The 22,492-nt window shown below is 37.3% G+C and overlaps 1 protein-coding gene across 1 annotated transcript; it reads left to right on the forward strand.

Annotated features, from left to right (window-relative positions):
- Window positions 1-244: 244 nt before the first annotated feature.
- Window positions 245-18,152, forward strand: LOC5572655 (pancreatic lipase-related protein 2). The gene is made up of 3 exons (XM_021845132.1): window positions 245-641; window positions 7,084-7,848; window positions 17,967-18,152. The coding sequence occupies exons 1-3, from the start codon at window positions 508-510 to the stop codon at window positions 18,061-18,063; spliced, it is 996 nt and encodes a 331-aa protein (XP_021700824.1). The 5' UTR covers window positions 245-507; the 3' UTR covers window positions 18,064-18,152.
- The last annotated feature ends 4,340 nt before the right edge of the window (window positions 18,153-22,492 follow it).

A 22,492-nucleotide genomic window follows, 5' to 3' on the forward strand; every position in this document is an offset into this window, starting at 1 on the left:
GATCCGATTGGACCGATCCACCCAGCAGAATTCAGCTCCCTCATCGTGCGTTGAGCCACTTGGCAGTACGTGGAGTTCTACGCGGAACTTATTAGCGTCGACGATGGAAAGAAGCTTTTGGCACTTGATCCTCATTATTGTGTTTTCCGACTAACTACCCATGTTCGACACACGCCTTTCGGCCTTTGCGACAGAGTTGATAAGAAAATGAGTTATTGCTTACTTGGGGGTGTACGCTGTAGTGATAGCGCCACTCGGTGGAGACTCCAGAAGAGAGGCTCTTGGCAGTTTGCGTTCGACGGCTTTTCGATATATAAGACTGCTCGATGGTGGAAAGTGGTTTTCAGAATGTTCTAAATACTTTTCTTGGAGGTTTACTTTCAAGATTCGCGTACCAAACCAACCGATATCGCGAAATGAAGTACTTCGATAAGATGAAATTTAAACGGTTATGACGAATTGACTTTGGCAACTTCAAGGTGGATTGTGATAAGTGCTGAGAGCAAGATGATGAAAAACTGGATACTAGGAATACTTACCGGAATAATTTCGCTTAGTGTTGCAGATTGGAACTTCTTCAAATGTTTTGAAACGGAAAAGAGATGTCCAAACGAAAATGTTACTTTTTGGCTTTACACCAGGTGCGTTAAAAGAACAACAGGAAGAACTTGTGTAGCAAAAATATATACCGGAATAGTGAGATTTTTGTGTTTCGGATTGGCCTGTATTTAGACTTTTCATGTTCAGTGGTTCTGGCGAAGAAAAGCAAAACAAATTGCTAATTTGGTTTTTAGTGACCTGATAAATGCATAATGAAGGCGTAAAAAATCCAAGGTGTTCAAAATCTACTAGTTTTTTTTATATGTGACACACAGGAAAACATATAGAATAAACGGAAATGGCTTAGTGCATCGATTTTAAAACAATTGTGAGATTATAATATAATGCTGCAGCAGAAGAAGAATAAAGAAAAAGTATAAAAAAGAAGAAAAAGATGGATACTGTGTATTAAAGTACTACTAGAGACTAGCTCCCGATCCACGACGTACTTTATCTAAAATAAAATAATTCACAATGCCATATTAAAGATTTGTTTCGTTTCCTCCTAATAAAATTCACGTTTTACTGCCATTCGAAGTGCTAACAGTAACTATACAATATTTGCTAGGTATTACCATGATAGTTATTTTTATTTGTTCAAAGTTCGAGCTATTTTATGGTAACCCGTGTTGAAAAGTTGGTTGAAAAATGGGGGTGGTGTAAAATGACCGAATTGGTAGGGTGGGACGCTTTAGTTTGGAGAGCAGGTGTTCAATTCTGAGAAAATTGATAAGATGTCTCACTTACCGCCTCCTGTAACAATCATGATCCGCAACACGTCACGAGAGTCTGCTTATCATCTATTGTAACTGCTCTAATTTGGTTGGTGAGATAACAGTGTACGATAAAACTCATCTAAACAAGCTACAATCTGGGCACTACTGCTATAGGAGGTTTCGGGATTATTTATCACGCCTGTAAAATAAAACCCATACCCCCAATGGTAACTAAGCGAGAGAAATGAGTTTTTCTCATCGCTCTATCCTTGGGGCTTCTTGGGGCCGATCATGGACCGATACAGATGGGATGTTTTTCTTCGTCTGATTAGATCGTGCTTCGAATTTTAATAAGAGCGAATTCTGCAATGCCTGATGGAGAAAAAAGAGTCAGCCACTTAGCTTCTCCATGAGTTTGCTCTATAGCATGGAAACGCTTATTGGTTGAACGAAGCTTAAGCTAGGGCGCTCCTTTAAAAATGAAATTGATCTAAGTCAGTTAAATTGTATCTAAATCAAAACTAAAGTAGATACCAAACCTCTAGCATAAATATCCAGAACACTAGGGGTATAGGATTCCAAAATCAGCGTGCCCAAATGTGCCTCGTTAGAGTTGTTCAAAGTCGGTTCTATGCCATTTCCCGGAAAGATATTTCGCGTAATAACCCATTTCCCCGAAAGATATTCAAGAATAATTAAAATAATCAACGTCAAAGAAAACTTTTAAACAAATGATGTTCCTTAGTTAAGGGTAACATTGGGCCAAAATGGTAACTTTGGACCACTATTTTTACGGCAAAATAATATCAGAATTTTGGAAAAATTGGAAAGTTTCAAGAATCCTTTCCAAAAAAATTCAAAAGTTTCAAGAATCCTTTCCAAAAAATTCCAATTTTAGCGTTACGTAATAAATGGACGCTGCCTTACGAAAAGATCCTGGACCGACCGGGATTCGAACCCAGACACCTTCAGCAAGGCTTTGCTTTGTAGCCGCGGACTCTAACCTAACCTCTTGGCTAGAATAATGATAGTCCTTGAGCTACTGAACAACTTTGCCAAAGATGCCATCTTTCTAAGTGGTCAGGATCCTGAGATATTCGCAAAACAAAAGTTGCATGCACACTGCCTGTGGCATAATTTCACTTAAGCAGTGCTGCCAGATACGACAAAATTTTTAACCCTTAATGAAAAACTGGATTACAGTTGAAGAGTATTGCTATATTGCTAAGCATTCTATTTTTATGTTCCGCTCAAGTGTTATGGATTTGATCTTTTCTTTATTCTTCTTAAACAGTGTTGCCAGCCACATAAACATTTGTGATTCAGCCGACTGTATGGCACGCAACACTTCCTTCAACTTTGGTGAACATTCGGTATCGTTATCCTTGATTATTTTTGGTATTTGCATATCACACCCCCATAAAATCGAGCAGTGTTGCCATCTGTTACCAAAATATTAAAAATTTGAACGGCTATTTTTGAAAGTTCTCAACCCATGCTTCAACTTTGCCGAATATCTCGAAGCAGTATTTCCGCATCTAGACGTTGCATTTTTCAAAAACATAATTAAATTCCTGATTTTTTTACGGCCGATTTATTTTACGACCCCCCGATAACGGTCGTAAAAAGAGGTTGGGGTGTCATTGGTATATTTTACTGAATATGTGAATAAACGTTTTTAGCTCATGCGTTAACTATTGAGGCAATTCAGAACATTACGATAGGTAAGACATTTCTGAGATATTTCAGCCATTATTGCATAATAGAGCGAAAGATTGTTAACCTGTCAACTATACCTCCGTAACAAGTTAGCGGCATGCAATCTTATATTCAGCCGTTCCATGAAAAACCGATCTAGTGGGTCAGCGAATTCCGTGAAAATTTGCTATTTTGTTCCTTATCCAAAATAAGAATACACGTGTTTTTGGATTTTTTGATTAGGGTGACCATTTCCGAAATAGAGTGACCAGAAAAATCGCGATTTTGCAAAATTTTTATTTTTAAAAAAAATTATAACTTTTGAACCGTTCGACCGATTTTCAATCTTTTTGGACGAAATGAAAGCTAAATATTTTGACTTTTCAGGAAACATATGAAACTTTACTAAAATAAAAAAAATCTTATGCATGCATTCTATAAAAAAAGATTGAAAATCGGTTGAACTGTTCAAAAGTTATGATTATTTTGAAAATAAAAAATCTAATGCGCTAAGATCTACAGTGTGTGCCGATGGAAAATGACTGTTTTTTTTTTTATTTTCAAAAAAATATATGTCAATAACTAAAAAATATACATCGCTGAAAATTTGACAGTAAACGTAAAACTTTCTGAACTTTCAAGAAAAAATGAGAACAGCAATAGCCTCTTTGGTCCCGAGGTCTTCAAAACACGAAAAAACGGAAATCAATGATTTTTTTCCATGTAAAAAAAAATTTTTTGTGAAGTTTCTTATTTTTCTTGAAAAGTTAAAATCAATGGCTTTCATTTCGTCCAAAAAGATTAAAAATTGGTCGAACGGTTCAATAGTTATATTTTTTCTTTAAATAAAAATGAAGCTTAATCAAACAAGTAATCAAACAATCCAAAAACACGTGTATCCTTATTTTGGATAAGGAACAAAATAACAAATTTTCACGGAATACGGTGTCCCACTAGATCGGTTTTTCATGGAATGGCTGTATTAGTGTTTTCAGTGGAAAAAAGTTGCGGAAAATAATTTTCTGTACCACTTCTAATTTGTCCCCTCTAACAGTTTCAAACTGCAATAAATAAAGGTTAGGAATAAATTCGAAGTAGACCTAATAATAACTAAATTGAAACACCGTCAATTTTCTAATCACGTGGGGCAAGTGAAAAGATTTTCATTAGAGATTGAATTAGTGTTTTCTCTCTAGGTATCTATAAGTAAACAAGGTTTGCAATTATCATAGTGCAACAGAACGTGCTGATAATTCTAGAAGCACTATACTCAAAGCGTTTGAAACTATTATCATGGCTATATCATGAAGCTTCTCTAAAAGAAGTTGCCAAACTTTACGATATTAATATTTCTACTTCGGACAGTCGAACAAAAGGAATACATTGATTGAAAAGTTTCAATGTAAGAGAACGCACGGATATCTCGTGGAATGTCTATATAAAGCTAGTTCAAAACATTAAAATGGAGTATAGGTCTATCCACATAAAAAAATCTAAATACTTTATAGAAGGATTCCGTTTGATTTCTCTGAAGAGTTATCCGACGTCATATCCGACTTTCTTAAAAAAAAAATAAGGAGCGGTGGAAATTCTACAGAGCAGAAATGTAATTGCTGTCCCTTGATGTAAGAATTAACATTGAAAATGTTGCAGTTATTATGTTCTCGAATCGTTTCAAGTAACATAGCTGAACAGAAGAAAGTTTAAGTTACAAGAATATTTCTTTTTGTTTACATGATACTTTTGTTATTGTTTATTGGGATGCTCTAACAAATGTTTAAGGTAATAGAAATCGTGAATATAACTGTTTGTTTTTGAATTTATTGTTCAAAGCCATAAACTTTAAAAGTAAGAAGACTTGTTTCAAGAACTTTCTCTGTATTTTTTTCTTTAATTTTACCTACATAAAAATTAATTTCAGCATACAGCTTATATTTGGTGGGAGTCAACTATACGAAATTCATTACCCACTTGCCCCACTGTTCCTTATTTCAAGAAGCCCTAAAAGTAGGAACTTTTGAACAGAAAATTATGAAACATTTTGGGTGCAATATTTTTTCCCTTACCAAGTAGAATGTCTGGAATTCGAATCAGAACGGTACTTTTAAAAAGTATGGGATTGGTGTTTAGTTTAGTCCTCACTTTTACCCCAACTTATGGATACATTTTCTTTTCATTTTATTTTTCTAAGATAACTTTTTGATTAAGCTTTACACTCAAAAACATAAAAAAGTGTTCTGCCCATATATCTGTGATTACATGTTCAATTGAAACTCTTTAAGCCGCATTCGAAAGGCAAAGAGTTCTTCGTATGTAGGGGGATTAGGGGCATAATGAACATACGGGGCGAAATGGACACCCTCTCAATATCTGATAATACGCATATTTCATCAAAAGTTCATTCACTGCATGAAATCTGTAATGCATTTGAAATGTTTGACGGAATAAAAGTTTATTTTTTGCTTTAATTGTTCTTCAAAATTTGACTTAAAATGTTTTTCAGTTTCAAATTGGCATATAAGCAAGACCGTGGAAGAATCTAATTTTTGAGCAAAGTAACGAACCCAGAAAGGTTTTTTTAGCTATTATGATTGAGGGAGAGCCCTTTTGCATATCGGAGTGATTGACAGTCATTGAATATATTGGAATAACTAAATTTCATGCAGGTGTTCATTTCGCCCCGATACCTTTTTACCAGCCTTGTTTTCGACCCAATTTTCTATCTCGCTTTTCTGACATATGATATGATTTTTATCACTATGAATGAATGTGGCACGTCGTACTAACATCAAATTTGAAAACTAGCCGGGGGTAAATTAAAAACATTGCCATTTAATGGTCTTAAAACGAACATTTGCTTAACGTGTCCATTATGCCCCTAATTTCCCTATTTTTCCAAAAACATTGTTTGAATTTTGTACACCTAATTTTATCTTAAGGTTGTGACATTTAAAAACAAACACTGAAATCATATCTAATTTCCTCAGCATTGGATCGACCAAAATTTCAAATCAAAGTGTCATTAGAATCGTAATCTTATATTCTTTGAAGAGACCCTACGAATTGGCGGAAAAATCTGAAAAGTATTCCAAATCAATGAAACAGTCAGTCAAGTCATCATGCAAGAGTTTGGGTTCACCCCTCAGTATGATGCGAATCGTGCATAAGTTTGGGTTCACCTGAGCCGCACGCCAAGCATATTTGTCAATATTTCTGCCATTTTTCAACCGATTTTAATAGTTTAAAGCTTTTTCGAACGCAAATAACGGCTCGTACATGATTGGTTTGAGATTTCACAGATTTTTCGTGTTTTAAGTAAGTTCAGGTGAACCCAAACTTTTGCACGATACACTATGCTGAGGAGTGAACCCAAACTTTTGCACGATGACTTGATGACTGTTTCATTGATTTTAAACACTTTACAGATTTTACCGCCAAAATTTCGTGGGGTCTCTTCAAACAATATAAGATTACGATTCTAATAACACCTTGTTTTAAAATTTTGGTCGATCCAAGGCTGAAGAAATTAGCTATGTTTTTCAGTGCGTTTTTTGAAAAATGTCTCAACTTTAAGAAAAAAATTAGTATACAAAGTTCGAAGAATATTTTTGGAAAAATACATACGAAGTAAGAATAACTCTTTGCCTTTCGAATGCGGCTTAGAGAGTTTCACTTGGACGTGTAGTCACAGAGATATGTACAGAACACTTTTGTATGTTTTTCAGGTGTGTGAACCAAAACTTTTGCACGGGAGTGTATATCAGTGTATAAATATCTGAATGAAATATTGCGATTACGTGGTATGATTTGTCTCAATGTATTCTTTGTGCTTGCATTAAATTCGTGATTTTTCTCAATAACACTAACTTTGATATACTATATCATTGCAATTACAAAAGATCTCGTTCTAATATTCCAAGAATATCTTAATGGAGATGTTTACTATGGAATGGTGTACAAGAAAAACCTATCGGAACAAGTCATTTTTTTTTCGATTATTGGCCACGTGATCGCCCATAGTTTCTATAAAGTACACAGAATAAGATCATTTTGTTTTTCACCATTCCAGGGAAACCGAAAACAACCCAACACAGCTTAGCATGTTCACTCCAGATACGATAAGACAAGCTCCATTCGTACCGAACCGCCCCTTAATCGTTTTAATCCATGGTTACACGGGTCACCGTGATTACGCACCCAACACATCGATTCGCCCCGCCTATTTGGCCTACGACGAGTTCAACATTATTTCACTGGACTACAATCCGCTGGTGCTGGAACCCTGCTACTACCAAGGGGTACGGAACCTCCCAACGGTGGCCAACTGTACGGCCCAGCTGCTGGATTTCCTCATTGGCGAGCGAATGTTCTCGTTGGATGACATTCACGTGGTGGGCTTCAGTCTCGGAGGTCAGACTTCCGGCATGATTGCCAATTACCTCAAGTCGGGAAAACTGCGACGCATAACCGGCTTGGACCCAGCGAAACCACTCTTCATCACGGCGCCCAGCCAATTCAAGTTGGACCAAACCGATGCGGAATTTGTTCAGGTGATTCATACGGACGTGTTCGCAAGAGGAATTCTGCATCCCAGTGGACACACGGACTTCTACGTCAACGGCGGAGTGGAGCAGCCAGGATGCAATGCCCAGTCGATGATGACCACCGGAGAGTGCAATCACAACCGGGCGCCGGAATACTATGCGGAATCGATCGCCACGGAAGTCGGCTTCTATGGGTACAGGTGCGCCCATTGGTATCTGTATATGCTGGGCTTGTGCATGGCCAACGAAGACAGCATGGTCGAGATAATGGGAGCACATACGCCGAACACGTAAGTCCGCTGTGCAAACTGCATTTGTATGATGCTTGTTTTCGTTTTTCCTTTTATTGGGCGCAGTCACATTAGCAGTGCTGCAATTGATGATGATGTTAATGTTGCGATGGGTATGGTTGATGCGTTGGAAAATTGTGGCGGTCATTGGCTGAGCCAGAAAAGGCACGTGCAGGGGCTTTCGGTGTTTGTAGTTCATGTTTTGGTGTTTTCGGCAATTACAACATGTTTAAAAAGCTTAGAAAAAATAATTTGTCATCTTGATCTTGACAACTACCTCAAAGACAATGTAGTTGCTTTTTGATGGCAGAATTTAATGAATCGATCACATTGACCTGCGGAAAGCATTTGAAGGTATTTGCTTAATTTGGACGGGTGACAATAATTTTGTTTGTATGCGTTTCCGTAGATTTGCTGACTTTTGAAACGACTATGAAATTATCTTGAAATATTAGAATAAATAACTTGTGGAGCAATAATAATGACTGATTGAAAATCTTTATACCTGCATGAGCCATTGCGATTCTTTTGCTGCTTTATTCCATTAATTCATTATCCATACAAAGACTCATAATAAGGTTCTCCAATTTACAAATAAGTTTAAAATTTAAGTATCTACATAGTCCACAACATTGTAAACTTTCGATTCTTCCCTGAAAGAAGAGACGAACCAGCCAAGGGCTGAAAGTCTCTCTAATAAAGAAAATTCATTCATTCAACTTCCGATTCTTTGATTACCCAGAGCCACAAAAAATGTTCTTTCATAAAGCGCATGCATGTTATAACACTGTTCAATAAAATTTTCAATCACAAAAAGTAGGGGGAGATCCCCCAGTACCGGACACTTAAGCCACTAAATTCATAAGTCGAAAGATATTGGTTTTATGTGCTCGTGTTACCCATTTATGATAAATTTTATCATTTTTATAGTATACAAAAACAAATTCGAAAACATAAATATGAATTTTGACATTCGATTTTGTTGATGTATATTAGTACCAAATTGATCGATCTTGAAAGGTGGCACCCAATACCGGACACGATCTGGAAATGCCTCGAATTCTGTAAATTTGAGCATCATTGAATGTTTTTACTATAGGAATATTATATAATTGCCAATTCAATGCATTTGCAACATTTACAAGAACAATTTGAGTTTTTCTTAATTTGCAAGATGTCCATCAAAAAACTTCTTTCATATATGATGAAAAATTGCACATTTTACGATGTTGTTCTGATTGTTTATTCTTCTTAATTTTATTGCATGTTTGATGCCATGATCGATGAAATCCATGAAAAATGAATGTATTTAGAGACACTGGTGCAATAATTACAAAGATATCATAAAACAAATCAAGCAGTCCGAAACTGGGGGACAGGAGGCGCTTAACAAAAATTTCAATTTGTCCATATTTTGTTCAATTATGGTACAAAATACATTCATACTATCAAATTAGGATTATGTTCGATCATGCTTGCGTGATCCAAAGTATTTTTTCATATTTGAAATAATTACTAAATAGGCTCAAAATTAAGGCGATACGTAATTTTTTTTAAGATTTTCAAACTTTTCTACTTTTCAAAAAAGGCATACATATTTCAAGGTTATGTTATTCTACGCAAACATTAGTCTCAATTATAGCTTTCTTTCCTTCTAATACACCATCTTGATTGGACCATGATTTCTCAATTTTTCGACTTTGTCCGGTATTGGGTGCTGTCCGGTACTGGGGGATCTCCCCCTACGTTAAGCAAATTATCAATATTTTTTTAATTCAATTATTCAACCATTGAATTTGTCAAATCAATATTTTTCAGCTCTGGATGCCTTCAGGGAAACGTGCACCATTTCAGAAGAATATTTGCTTCAATTTCATATTGCTGTGTGCATTTGAAATGCAAATATCAAATGCGGGAACACCAAATGCGGTAAGATCTTTCATAGCTTTTCTTTGCTAGGTTGGCGGTGTTATGGATCACGGTTGCTAGGTATCCTTTGATTAGTTTGTGTTACCGCGTTTGGAACGCATTTGAACAAGATTTGCACGTCAAACGCAAACAGCAATATATGAATTTGAAATGTTAGCGATCATTAAACTAACATGCGAAGATGTGCACCAAATAAAAAAAAACTTTTTATTTATTTCACACATCTGCTTCATTATATAATAATTATTATAGGTTTGAAAAGACGCTTGATAACGATTTGATCCTTTGATCCATCAGAAGCAATTAGAAATATAATCCAGTAACATTTTTCAATGATAAGGATACGACTATGGAAAATTTATGTATCTGTCATGTTTATATGGGTGGGTTGATCTAAAAAAACTCTCAGCAGTAATACAAAATTTCCATAGGTTAGACACTGATATGTAAGTGGTCTTACTTGGGATAGCTGGTTTATCAGAAGGAGATGGCGAAGTATGTAAAAAATGTGATAATATTGTTATTTGCGATTTCTTAATTTATTTATAGGTACCGTAATCTGGGGTATCATTGATCAGCGGGGTAACATTGATCGGAATGACTCAGCTCGTAATAAGTTGGTATCGTCATTTGTTGATGAAACATTTCCAAAGCATAAAATTTAAGATTTTTGCAAAAATTGTGTTAACTTCATGCGTAAATTTGTCAAGTTTGCGAAGCAATGATTTCAATGGTCAAGGATGACACTACCAAAGATTCATGTCTCACATATGTTCTGCAAGCGATATGAGCAAGGAATATGCGGTTCCCACTAAAAATGGCACCGCCAAAACCGATTCCGCTGTCAAAACTTTTATAAGTATGTTCAAATTGGCAACATTAACGAATTACTGTTAAGAATGTAGAATTCCCTTAGGAAATTGTCAACCTCTAGGCGTTCGAGGTGTTTTTAATTTTGAAATAACTCAAAAAGTAAATGAGATGTAAGCGTTTGGACATCATATTTGGCTTCAGGAGCCATGATTTATGTAAGTAACGACATTTTCAATATTACCAAACGTTGTTTACATGGATAATCAATGTTATCCCATATCAGCTAAATGAAAAAATCACAAAAAACATTTTTGTAAACATCCCTAAATCATTCAAAAAACAAAATACAGTATACAGTCACGAGCCGTCGGTGACAGTACTTGTTTTAAAAATATAAAACCCACAACATTTACATTTTTGGATGAAATATTCAAGAAATATCTTATAAAATGATAAATATTACCCCGGATTACGGTACTCTTCAAGAATAGATTACCTTTCGTGAAAACTATTTTTTTAATCAGAATATCCGTAGAAAAATTTCAGACTCACTTGAAATAGCAACAAATAATTCAGTAGGGTCGATGTACCAATAGCCGCATAGTCATTATTTTTTTCATCATCTGAAAGCTTTTTATCTTGGTTTTGTAGGAAAAATATGAAAACTACGAAAACTCAAATATTGGCATTTATTATCGCGTGTGCCACTATAGGAATACATGTGCCTATAGTAGCACTATTTCTAATTTCTGTTCCTATAGTAGCACTAGCATCACGGCGTTGGCGAAATACTTATCAAAACCGTATGTTTACAAAATTTTTATATTTTTCCTACAAAGTGTGGATCAAAAGCTTTCGTTTGATGTAAAAAAAAGTTCTTAATTCATCAATTATTTTGTAAAATAAAAAATAGTTTCTCTCAGTAGTGCTACTATAGGAACAATAGGTTTACTATAGGCGCAAGGGAACTCAAATTTGAAGCAAAACTAATTATTTCGATCATTTTTTGAACAAAATCAAGCTGTGTATCAATGGTACTTAGAAAATAGCTCCTGATCTTCATGTCAAAAAATGTTTTGAAAAGGTTTATAGCAAAACGGCCGTAAAAAGCCACTAGTGCGACTATAGGGGATTGTCCACTAAGGGAACACCGACCCTAATCAATATTTTCACATTTCCAAGTCTGCCACTGTTTCAAATATTCTTCCAATAATATCCATTTCGTCCGCGAAGCAGACAAATTGTCTAGATCTCGCGAAAATCGTGCCTCGACTGTTAAGTCCGGCTCTCCGCATGACACTTTCAATCGCAATATTGAACAACCGACAAGAAAATCCATCACCCTGCCTTAGTCGCCGAAGAGACTCAAACAAACTGGAGTGTTCGCCCGAGGTCTTCACGCAGTTTTACACACTGTCCATCATTGCTCTAATCAATCTTGTGAGCTTCCCAGGAAAGCTGTTCTCGTACATGATGTTCCACAGCTCTACAGGTCAATTCTGGGGTATTTGACGCACGGAAAAAATCTGGTCCGTTGTCGAGCGGCAGTCGATGAAGCCTGCTGGATAACTTCACACGAAGACGTTTGCTTTAGGTGATAGTCGACTGAAAAAAATTTGAGATAGCACTTTGTAGGCGGCGTTCAAGATAGTGATTGTACGATAGATTTCTCTAGAGTTTTCAATTTTCCCGGGATTTGGCTTCCCGAGAAACGGGAAATAAAATTTTCATTTCCCGGGAATTCCCGGGATCCCGGGAAAACCTTAAAAACCTGTAAATTAAGCTAATTTGATGGAGTTCTATGATTATTTTTATATTTAATGTTGTTGTTGTTGTTATTTGATTTGAGAGGGACTTTAACCCGAAGTTCATTCGTCCCTTTTTATATTTAATGTATATAATATTTTATAACAGTAAATTGTCACGATTATTTCTCTTATTTGTGAGTTTATCTAAAAATATCTGTTGGTTTCGTTTTTTTGATAGTTAAAGCCTTCATCAGGTCATGCTGGACAAATCATCTTAAAATCAAATAATACTTGTCAACATTTAGGAGTCTATTTTGTAAATCGAACCATTTTATGTGACTCGTCTGCAGTCACTGCCGAACACAGAAGGAATTCTTATTTCAGAAGTCACCCATCGACTACCATATCAATCCTGTCACATAGAGTGACAACTGTCGAATAATTCGAGTGTCAGAGTCATGTTGAGCTAAATTTTTGGTCGACAGTGACTCCAGTCGAGTCGTTTTTGATCAACTCGACTTATAAAATAGACCCCTTAATCAATCATTTCGAACACTATAATAAAAACCAACTAGAGTGTTTTGTTAAAAATTGTGACTGTTACATTTAATAGAAACCGTAAGCGAGATGGATCAACGAGGTCCGAGCTCGTATAGAAAGCAACAAAAATATAGAACTCATAAAAAGTATATAAACCTACTCAAATCATGGAATAAATCCCTCGAATGTTCCTTTATATTGTATTGCATATGAACTTTCTTGGAAAAACATATCGTCAAAAATATATGCATTCATTAATAACTATTCGATTACAAAAAAAAAACACCAATAAACATCAAACATCAAAATATAATTAGTAATCTAGTGAGGACATTTGTTGGTATGATATGAAATGTAAATTGTGCGATAGTTTACTTGAATATAGATACTCAATTCTTCATTGAGACAGATCTTCCCGGGAAATACGGGAATACCGGGAAACAGAAAATCATTTCCCGGGAAACGGGAATCCCGGGAAATCTCATTTCCCGGGAAATGTTCCCGGGATTGAAAACCCTAGATTTCTCATTCCAGTTTGTCGTTCTTTTTGTAGATAGGGCATATAAAGCCTTGCTTTCACTCGTCCGGTAGTTGTTCCGTCTCCCATATTCTGACCATCAGCCAATGCAAACAAGCGGCCAACCTCTCCGGGCCCGTTACCTGTTAACTTGAACTGTTAAATGGCGTCCTTTTGCTATCTTGACCTTCTATGCTTGTGTTTTTTGCGGCATTCAGGTGTTCATCGTAGTGCTGCTTCCACATTTCGATCATCTCGCGTCCGTCCGTCGAAATGCTCCCATACCTGGGCATGCGGGAATTTCAAAATCATATCTCAAACGAACAAATTTTGATCTCATATCTCAATCTGATATTGAAAAGTTCTTCGAAAATTTGTTAAAACTCAATGCGGTAGCTCAACATCTGAAAATGTGTACACAAGATCAAAATAAGTTGTTTGACATGAAACAAAACATATGTCTCTTAAAAATTGCCGGATTGAACAATTTGACGACCATCGAGAGCAATAAGAGTCTCAGACAGAGAAGAACTTCGGTTTCCAAGGGTTTGGCAAGCATGGTCGTAACCAGAGGGGAGCAGTGTGAGGGCTGTTGCCCCCCTCCCCCCCTGGTCGACAGAAAAATAAATCAACTAGTTCGATACAGAGGTAAATATTCTGTATGACTTTTAAAAATGATATCTTAAATATTCATGTTCATGTAAAAAAATACGTTTTGATACATTGAAAACAAAATCCTTGGAGTACAACTAAAAATTAGACTGCTTCATCTGAACAGGAATTATTTGAAGGTTTTATCAACAGTTCGCAATAGATCTTGCAAGAAACCGGCCAACAATCTGTTATGAAACTCAAAAGATCTTTGCGAAGCATCCGTTAAGTTATCTTCAAAATGAATTCATCTAGGAATTCGTCAAGGAATCAGATAGCGAATAACTTCAGAAATGCCTTTGAAAATCCTTCTGAGATGACTCTTTATTTTCCACTATATACATTTTTTAAGTTCTCGAAGAAATTTATTAATAATTTTTCCAGTATTTTTTCAGAAATCGTTCCTGAGAGTAGCTCGATTTTCACTTGTCTTAAGCAACTTGTACTCAGCAGATGTGCCTCCTAATTTTTTTTCCAGATGTTAGTCCTTGACTTCGTCAGAGAATTTCTATGAATCTTTCAACAAAATTTCACATTGAGTTCGTCTCAAAGCAACTCCAATCGATTAAGTTTTTCTAGCAAAAAACAATATGGAAAGTTAGTAAGAATTCCTTCCAAGTGTTAGCCCAAAATGCCACCTTCGCCAAGTTGTTTTCCTTCGGATATCTTCAGTAATCCCTCAAGTTTTTTTTAAATTAATTCCTTCAACGGTCCCTATAAAAATCTACCTCCTTATAATTTTATTTGGAAATCCTTGTTAAAATACAACCTGTGACTTATCAAAAAGTATGTTGAGAGAAACCTTTAAGAACTCATCCAAAAACTCTTTCAGTAATTCTACCAGAAATTCCATTTCTTGTCTGAAATTAATACACAATTTACACTATTACAATTTTGCTATCATAAACCGCTTTACAATCTATGAACAAGTGATGCGTTGGGACTTGGTATTCACAGCACACAGATAAAAATATTTAAATTTCAATATATTTCGGCTCGCGGCACGAAGCCTTTTCTTTCTGGATGCGTTAAGCTTCTCGTAGAACTCTCGCATTTCTTGTGAACGATGCAGCTGTTCCATTTATTCACATTCCGCTTCTTCCAGGCGGTGCTTTTTGTCCCGGAATAGGCGGGTTTACTGCTTTAGTTTCATTCTTTAACGCTCCACGTTTTGTCGCGTTCCATGCTGCAGCATTGCAGCCCGCGCTGCATCCTTCTCCTCCAAAACATGCTTGCATTCTTCGTCGAACCAATCGTTTCTTGAACTCCATTCCACGTACCTCGGCTACGTTTTTTATGGCCTCTTTTATGTTGCTCTAGTAGTCCTCAAGAGGGGCTTCGTCAAACTCACCCTCTTCCGAAAACGCTACCTCGAGATGCTGCGCGTATGCGGTGGCGACGTTCGGTTGGGCCAGTCGCGCTAAGTTATACCAAGGCGGGCGTCGATACCCGAGCAAAGTCGAATAACAACCGCATAACATAGTGATAACAAGATGTACATCATGATTTCATTCTGTTATTTTTTGTTATCAATACGAAGACTCTTGTTATCAACGGGTTTGAACTGTCAGCTCGAGGATGCCACCGACGGGTGAATGACGTCAAATGTTTGTTATCATAATTCGATCTTTATAACTAATTGATAACATAATGAGTTATCGATGAGGGAAATTGGATGGATAACAAAAGTTGTTATCAATGTGTTTCAAATGATAACATAATGAGATATTTATATGATATCTTTAGTATAAACTTTTGTTATCACGTTTGTTATGTTGCCTGCTTATTCAACCAAAATGAAAACAAACTATGCTATCAAATGCTAGTTATCACAACTTGTTATCATTTTGTTACCCAACTTTGCTCGGGTACCGTTCATTGTTGATGACAGATAGTTTTGAGCGCAGTTTCACCATCACTAGATAGTGATCAGAGTCGATGTTAGCGGCACGATAGGTTCTGACGTCGGTTATATCGGAGAAGTGCCGTCCATCGATCACTTCGTGGTCGATTTGTGATTCCATCTGCTGTGGTGATCTCCAGGTGTACTAGTGGCCTGTGCTGGAAGTAGGTGCTGCGAATGGCCATGTTCTTGGAGGCGGCAAAATCTATTAGTCGTAGGCCGTTCTCGTTCGTCCGCCGGTGGGCGCTGAACTTTCCAATCGTCGGTCTGAGCTCCTCCTCCTGGCCAACCTGAGCGTTCAAGTCTCCTATAATGAGCTTTAAGTCGTGGCTTGGGCAGCGGTCGTACTCGCGTTCGAGCTGCGCGTAAAATGCGTCCTTGTCATCATCAGTGCTTCCGGAGTGAGGGCTATGCACGTTTATGATGCTAAAGTTGAAGAACCGGCCTTTGAGCCTCAACCCAATCACGCGCCTTTGCATATCACCCATCACTATAAAAGCTGTTCCCAGCTCAGGTGTGTTGCCGCAGCTCTGGTAGATGGTATGATTACCTCTAAACGTTCGCACCATCGAACCTGTCCAGCACGGTTGTGCTACTTTTCCCCGAGTGTCAGTTCCCCGAAATCCATTTCCCCCGAATGCCAGTTCCCCGAATATCCCGTTTCCCCGAATAGCTCGAAAAAATTTTGTTACTAATATTTATCATATCTTTATACATTTCAGGGTGGTGAACGTACTGGTCATCTGATATGCACCCTTCTTTATTTGATTGGCGATTCACCGTTCTCAGCATTTTTGGCAACATGTGTATTGTCGAGAATGACCAAATACCTCCTTCTTTTGATTGCTTATCGTTCCTTCTAATTCACCATCTTGCCACTGAAAACTATTCTAGCACATATTTGAACTGCAGCCACTTTTCGGGGAAACGGTTCATTCGGGGAAATGGCATTTGGGGAAACGGGTTATTCGGGGAACTGGTATTCGGGGAAAAGTAGCACAATCGTCCAGAACTCCTCCTGCAGCGCTACGATATCGAAACCGCGGATCTTCAGTACATCGGAGAGTATGCGTGTGCTTCCGCTGAAGTTGAGAGATTTGCAGTTCCACGTACCGAGTTTCCAATCGCTGTGGTCGCTGTGGTCTATGCCGGTTGTTCTGGTCCGTATTCTCTCGTTGACGTTCCTGTGCTGGTGCTCGTACCCCGGCCAGTACCACGAGGAGTAAGGTATATGAGTTGCTGGGCAAGAGGCTAAGGACCACACAATGGGTCTGTTTTATTCTTTGAGATATCAATGGTACGCCATTCCCAGCATTTTGTCTGGATATCCAAAAATATGACCACGTAGTTTATACACAACCCCACACTGGTGAATACTGTATCGCTGTCCAAAACCTGAAATCTGGATTTCCGAAACGGGAAAACCTCCCACCACGGGATTTTTTTATTGGACAATGAAAAATGTTAAAAGTATAATGGTGACACCTGAACATCTTACTCCCCTGTTTACACCGCTGTTTGCATTAGTTCAGGTCTGTAGCATCAGTTTAATACAAACAGTCTCGTTTATATCCATCACATTGTATTCATCACATTAGCCTACAACAGTATTTCCTAGACCCTTTCACATTCATTGAGGAATCAACAGGTAAACGCTGTGCAAGCAGAGCAAATTATGTAACCTAGGAGAGTGACATAGAAGTGAAAAGCCCATCATTAGAATTGCCATGGTGTAATGGAGACTTACGGCCGTTCATGATAATTTCTGCGACTTCATAGGAAAGATTTTCTGAAAGAGACTGTATTTGATTTCCGGTCTGCTAATATCTTTACGTAATGGAAACGTTTTGATTTTGAAAATGACAACTCTGACATAATTGACAGAAATCTGTAAAAGTGCTCATTTAACAGTTAACTACATTATATCGCTTCATCAACAGTTTTCAGCATACATTCAATTTAATTTATCTTTTATTATATATTTTTATCATATTTTTATATTATTCTTCTCTTATAGAACCCGAGGCCTCTACTTCCTGAATGCCAACATGAACCCACCATACGCCCAGGGTAGAAACTTCTCGCTCAGAGATGAATATCCCATTCCAGGGTGAAGACTGCCAGATGATCGCGCGAAAGTATCGAATATATAAAACAATAAAAACCGAGCAAACCTATTCAACCTTCGCAGCTGATGCAACAACCAACGCCTTGTTATTTGCTGATCACACCTCCCGAAGTCGAACTGGTTCGTACTTACCTAGGCTAAACTCTGCCTCTAACTTAAGATATTTCTTTTTCGGAGCTAATGCTTGCTGAATGCAAACATTCGGATGGTCTCTAACTTGAATTGAACCATGAACGTTGTAATGAATGAACGTTTTTTTTCCTTGGCGCTTGATGCGTGTGTTGGGTGCGTTGCAGTACGAGTGTGACCAACGTAATTTTAATTATAGAGTAAGGTGGGGTTAAATTTTTTCTTTTGATTTCTAGCTAAATTCAAAACAAATGTTATGAATTTCATAATGGTCTGATAACTATTCAAGTGAGATAATTTAGAGAAATCTATCTAAATTTGGACAAGTTATGGGTATTTGTTGTTTTTAGACGTGAATAGTAATTTTCGATCGAACAGTCATTGTATGGAACAAAATAAAAATAATATAATGTACGATTTTTTATGTACGGGTGTAGCTAGGCCTATCGCAAAAATAGGTTAATATTTTGTCAAAAAATAGTTCAGCACAATTTCAAACAATATGTCGAAGGTCCACTGATTGGTATTTATTCTATTCAACTGTTATAGTTTTTTTCTGCAAAAAACATGGTGATTGTTCCCTTAAGGTCGAACTTTTGCCCCATCTTACGCTAAGCCACATCCAGCGGAACTTACCGGCGTTGGATGGAACGAGATCAAGGCAAGTGGCTCGGAGCTACGATTAGCTTCATGTTGAAGCTACATTACTTTTTGAGCAAGTGTAAAGTAAAGCTGTCGCATTTTTGTTTTTGCCACTATTCTTGTTCTGTGTCAGGTCAGATGGAAGGTGCTTAACCTCTTCCTTGTTCTATGTGCACTTAGGTGTAATGAGGAAGTTATTTATTTTGACCGACAATCAACTGAATGTTAAAAGTCGTGTTAATGAGGTACAGGTGATGATGAATTTAAGTTGATAATTAAGTTAAGGAGTAAGTGAGTATGATTAGGCCTCACGTGGATGGAAGATTAGAAAGGAAAAGGTAGAATATTTCCTCTTTTACCCACGCTCGCTTGAGGGAAAGTATTACTGACTAAGTATCAAACGTCCACCAAAGGACGAAGCCTGCGTGATATCTATAGTGGATTGCAAAAAAAAGTTTGGATAGTTTTATTTCAAACTTGCAAAAATGGAAGATTTCTCCTAATGCTTCCAAAACTCAACTAATAATATTCCCACATAAACCAAAAGCTCTTTATTTGAAACCTTCAAGTAGACATGTTGTCACGATGAGGGGGGTTCCAATAAATTGGTCAGATGAAGTTAAGTATCTAGGGCTCATGCTAGATAAGAATTTAACTTTCAAAAATCACATTGAGGGCATTCAAGCCAAATGTAACATATATGTTACATGTCTGTAACCACTTATTAACAGAAAATATAAACTTTGTCTTTAGAAGAAGCTTTTGATGATAATAAATCTTCGAGCTGTTTACCTATAAGTAGATGAAAACCTGAACCTTTGACCGATACGCGTATTTCGACCTCAACTGTAAGGCTGTCTTCAGTGTCGTGTACTAGACTCGACTTGAAGAAAACCATCGTACAATCATTATTCCCTATCCATTTTTTAGAAACTTAAAATTTAAGATCTATTAGGTACATCCCTTCCCCCTTTTGTAGACACTTTCAATTTAAGGTGAAGATGAATCGAAGCCAATTTTCAAATTTTCAAGAGCACAAATCTGAAGAACCGAACACCCGTTTGAGCTGAAAACTTAATTGATTGGTCACCACCAGCTAGTGGTTTCCGTGATGTCTGTTGACTAGCGTCGTAGGTACCTGTTTGCAAATTTCTAGACTCTCCGCCACATGCAATTTCCAAGGTGAAGAAACATTTCGCAAAGTTTTGATGTCCGCCGCTGTAATTGTATGGCCCTCTGAAAAGACATGTTCTGCCACCTTAGATTCGAAATCGTATGTCATTCCCTTGTCTATCGTCTTCTGAACTTTTCCTATTTCCGCTAAAGATCTAATCTCGAGAGACCACTTTGTTTGACCAACGTAGACCTTGTTGCAGTGAGGAAAACTGATTTTATAAACACCTATCTTGTTCAGTGTGTTTACCGGATCTTTGGTAGAGTCTTATGAAGTCTTAAGTTGGTTGTACCTGTTGGAAAACATCAAATCGATCCCAAAATTCTTCAATTTTGAGCGGAGCTCTATGGGATGAAGACTCCCTTCATGGTTTCGGTGATAGGGGTGAGTGTCGTCAAAGCACTTCGAATATGCTACTAAAATAGTACTTTTAAGTGCTATTTTTTCTACTATTGATCCCTTTACAATTCTTGTTTGGACCCGTGCCTTCGATTTTTCGTTGGACCCGTTGGCGAAAGCTAGCGGTGGTAATCCTTCTTGGACACCGTCTTGGGAAAAGAACCTCTTAGGAGGTCTCGTCTTCTTTCGTTTATTCACTAAACATGGTTGCAACTACAAACAAAAGGAAGGGTGAATCTCTGAATTCACAACTTCCTTCTAAAAAAGTTGGATTTAAAACTGTCATTCAACGTGGCAAGAATGGAAGAACGGACCTTTCTCCGGAATCCGAACTTTCTTCCAAAGATGCAATGGATAATGTTGATAATTGCATCGAAATGAGCAATCAGTTCGACGCTCTAGACAAATTTTCCGAACACCAAATCGAAGCAGCCTCTAGCCCAGGCTCTTCAATTCAAGTAAGGAAGCATAGCGTGCCGCCTATCGTGGTCAGTTGTTACGAATTTGCGGGATTTAGGCAGGGCATCTTGAACTCCATTAGGGGAATAAAGGTCTCCTTCCAAATAGCAAAGAAAGGAGACTGTCGCGTTTTGCCGGAAACTCGTAAAGATCGCGAACTTCTTCTCAAACATCTTGAAGAGAAGAAGCACATTTTTTTTACCTATGACGACAAAACTGAACGTTTGTTCAAAGTCGTCTTGAAAGGTCTCTCAAGTGACTATATGGCACCTGAAGAGATCGAAAATGGAATAAATGATTTACTTGGATTTTCCCCAGTCCAAGTAATCATTATGAAAAAGAGAACCCAATCTGGCATTATTCGGAAAGAGTTTTCGCAAGAATATTATTTACTTCACTTTAACAAAAAAAAAAAGATTTAAATAATATTTAAGCTTTAGAAAAAGTTAGACTTATTTTCGATGTCCGTGTGACATGGGAACATTTCCAGAAACCTGGAGGAAATTACCAGAACCCCACTCAGTGCCGTCGGTGCCAAAAGTGGGGTCATGGTACAAAAAATTGTCGCATGGATGCTAAATGCATGATTTGCGGAGGTTCTTCTTACGCTAAGGACGTCTGTCCTGTGAAAGAAGATACCAGAAAGTTTGAATGCGCCAATTGCAAGGGCCCTCGTAAAGCTAACTTTTGGGAATGCCCTTCACGCAAGAGAGTCGTTGAGGCTCGTGCCAGGCAGATGAAGGATAATATCCGTTACGATAACGGTCGTTTCCGGAATTTGCCTGGTAGAGTATCGAACAATGCTCATTTTCAGTTAACGATCGCTTGATCATGAATCATACCCATCAGGAAGATCATAATCATGCTCATTCACAAACTAATTTCAATCCGTCAGGTAGCCGTTCGAATCTTTTAATTTCGAATGTATCTACCCAAGGAAAATCCGATATCGTAGCAGGTAATTTGAACTCCTTCCCTTTTCATACTACGAGTACCCGTTCTTGTTGCTTCAAATCAAATGAAAAAAAAACCCTACCGCCACAGGTAACATCTTCGTCTACTAAAAATTATAACGGAAAATCATCAAATATACCCACTTCAAGTGATATATCTGCCTCTGATTTTAGTTTTCTAACTGAACAATTGAATCTAATGATTGATGCAATGTTCAAAGCCACCACTATGACAGAAGCAGTCCAAGTAGGTGTAAAATTTACTAATCAAATTGTTATTGGATTACTTTTTTCTAATGGATCCAATAAATAAAAATTTAAATATTTTAAATTGGAATGCTCGTTCCTTGAATGGTAAAGAGGACGAGCTGTTTAATTTTCTTACAGCTAATTACGTACATATAGCAGTTACTACTGAAACATATTTAAAACCTAGATCCAAACTTAAAAAAGATCCTAACTGGGGGAGTTGTAATCATTGTTCAGTTGAAACACAGCTTGGTAAATATATTTTCATAGCTGCCTATTTGCCTTTTCAATGCTCTGGACAGCAAGATAATGTGCTCCAAACTGACTTGTGAAAATTGACGTCAAAACTAATGATAAACATCGGTCATGGAATAATTCTCAAAGTAATTCCAAAGGCAGAACTTTATTCG

Source organism: Aedes aegypti, chromosome 2 (assembly GCF_002204515.2).
Source record: "Aedes aegypti strain LVP_AGWG chromosome 2, AaegL5.0 Primary Assembly, whole genome shotgun sequence".
In the NCBI taxonomy this organism is placed as follows: domain Eukaryota; kingdom Metazoa; phylum Arthropoda; class Insecta; order Diptera; family Culicidae; genus Aedes; species Aedes aegypti.

Bases quoted from the DNA above. Each gene is read 5' to 3' on its own strand.
- LOC5572655 (XM_021845132.1), top strand. From the start codon at position 508: ATGATGAAAAACTGGATACTAGGAATACTTACCGGAATAATTTCGCTT. The intron at 642-7,083 runs GTGCGTTAAAAG...TCACCATTCCAG, and splicing joins ACTTTTTGGCTTTACACCAG to GGAAACCGAAAACAACCCAA. The intron at 7,849-17,966 runs GTAAGTCCGCTG...CTTCTCTTATAG, and splicing joins GGAGCACATACGCCGAACAC to AACCCGAGGCCTCTACTTCC.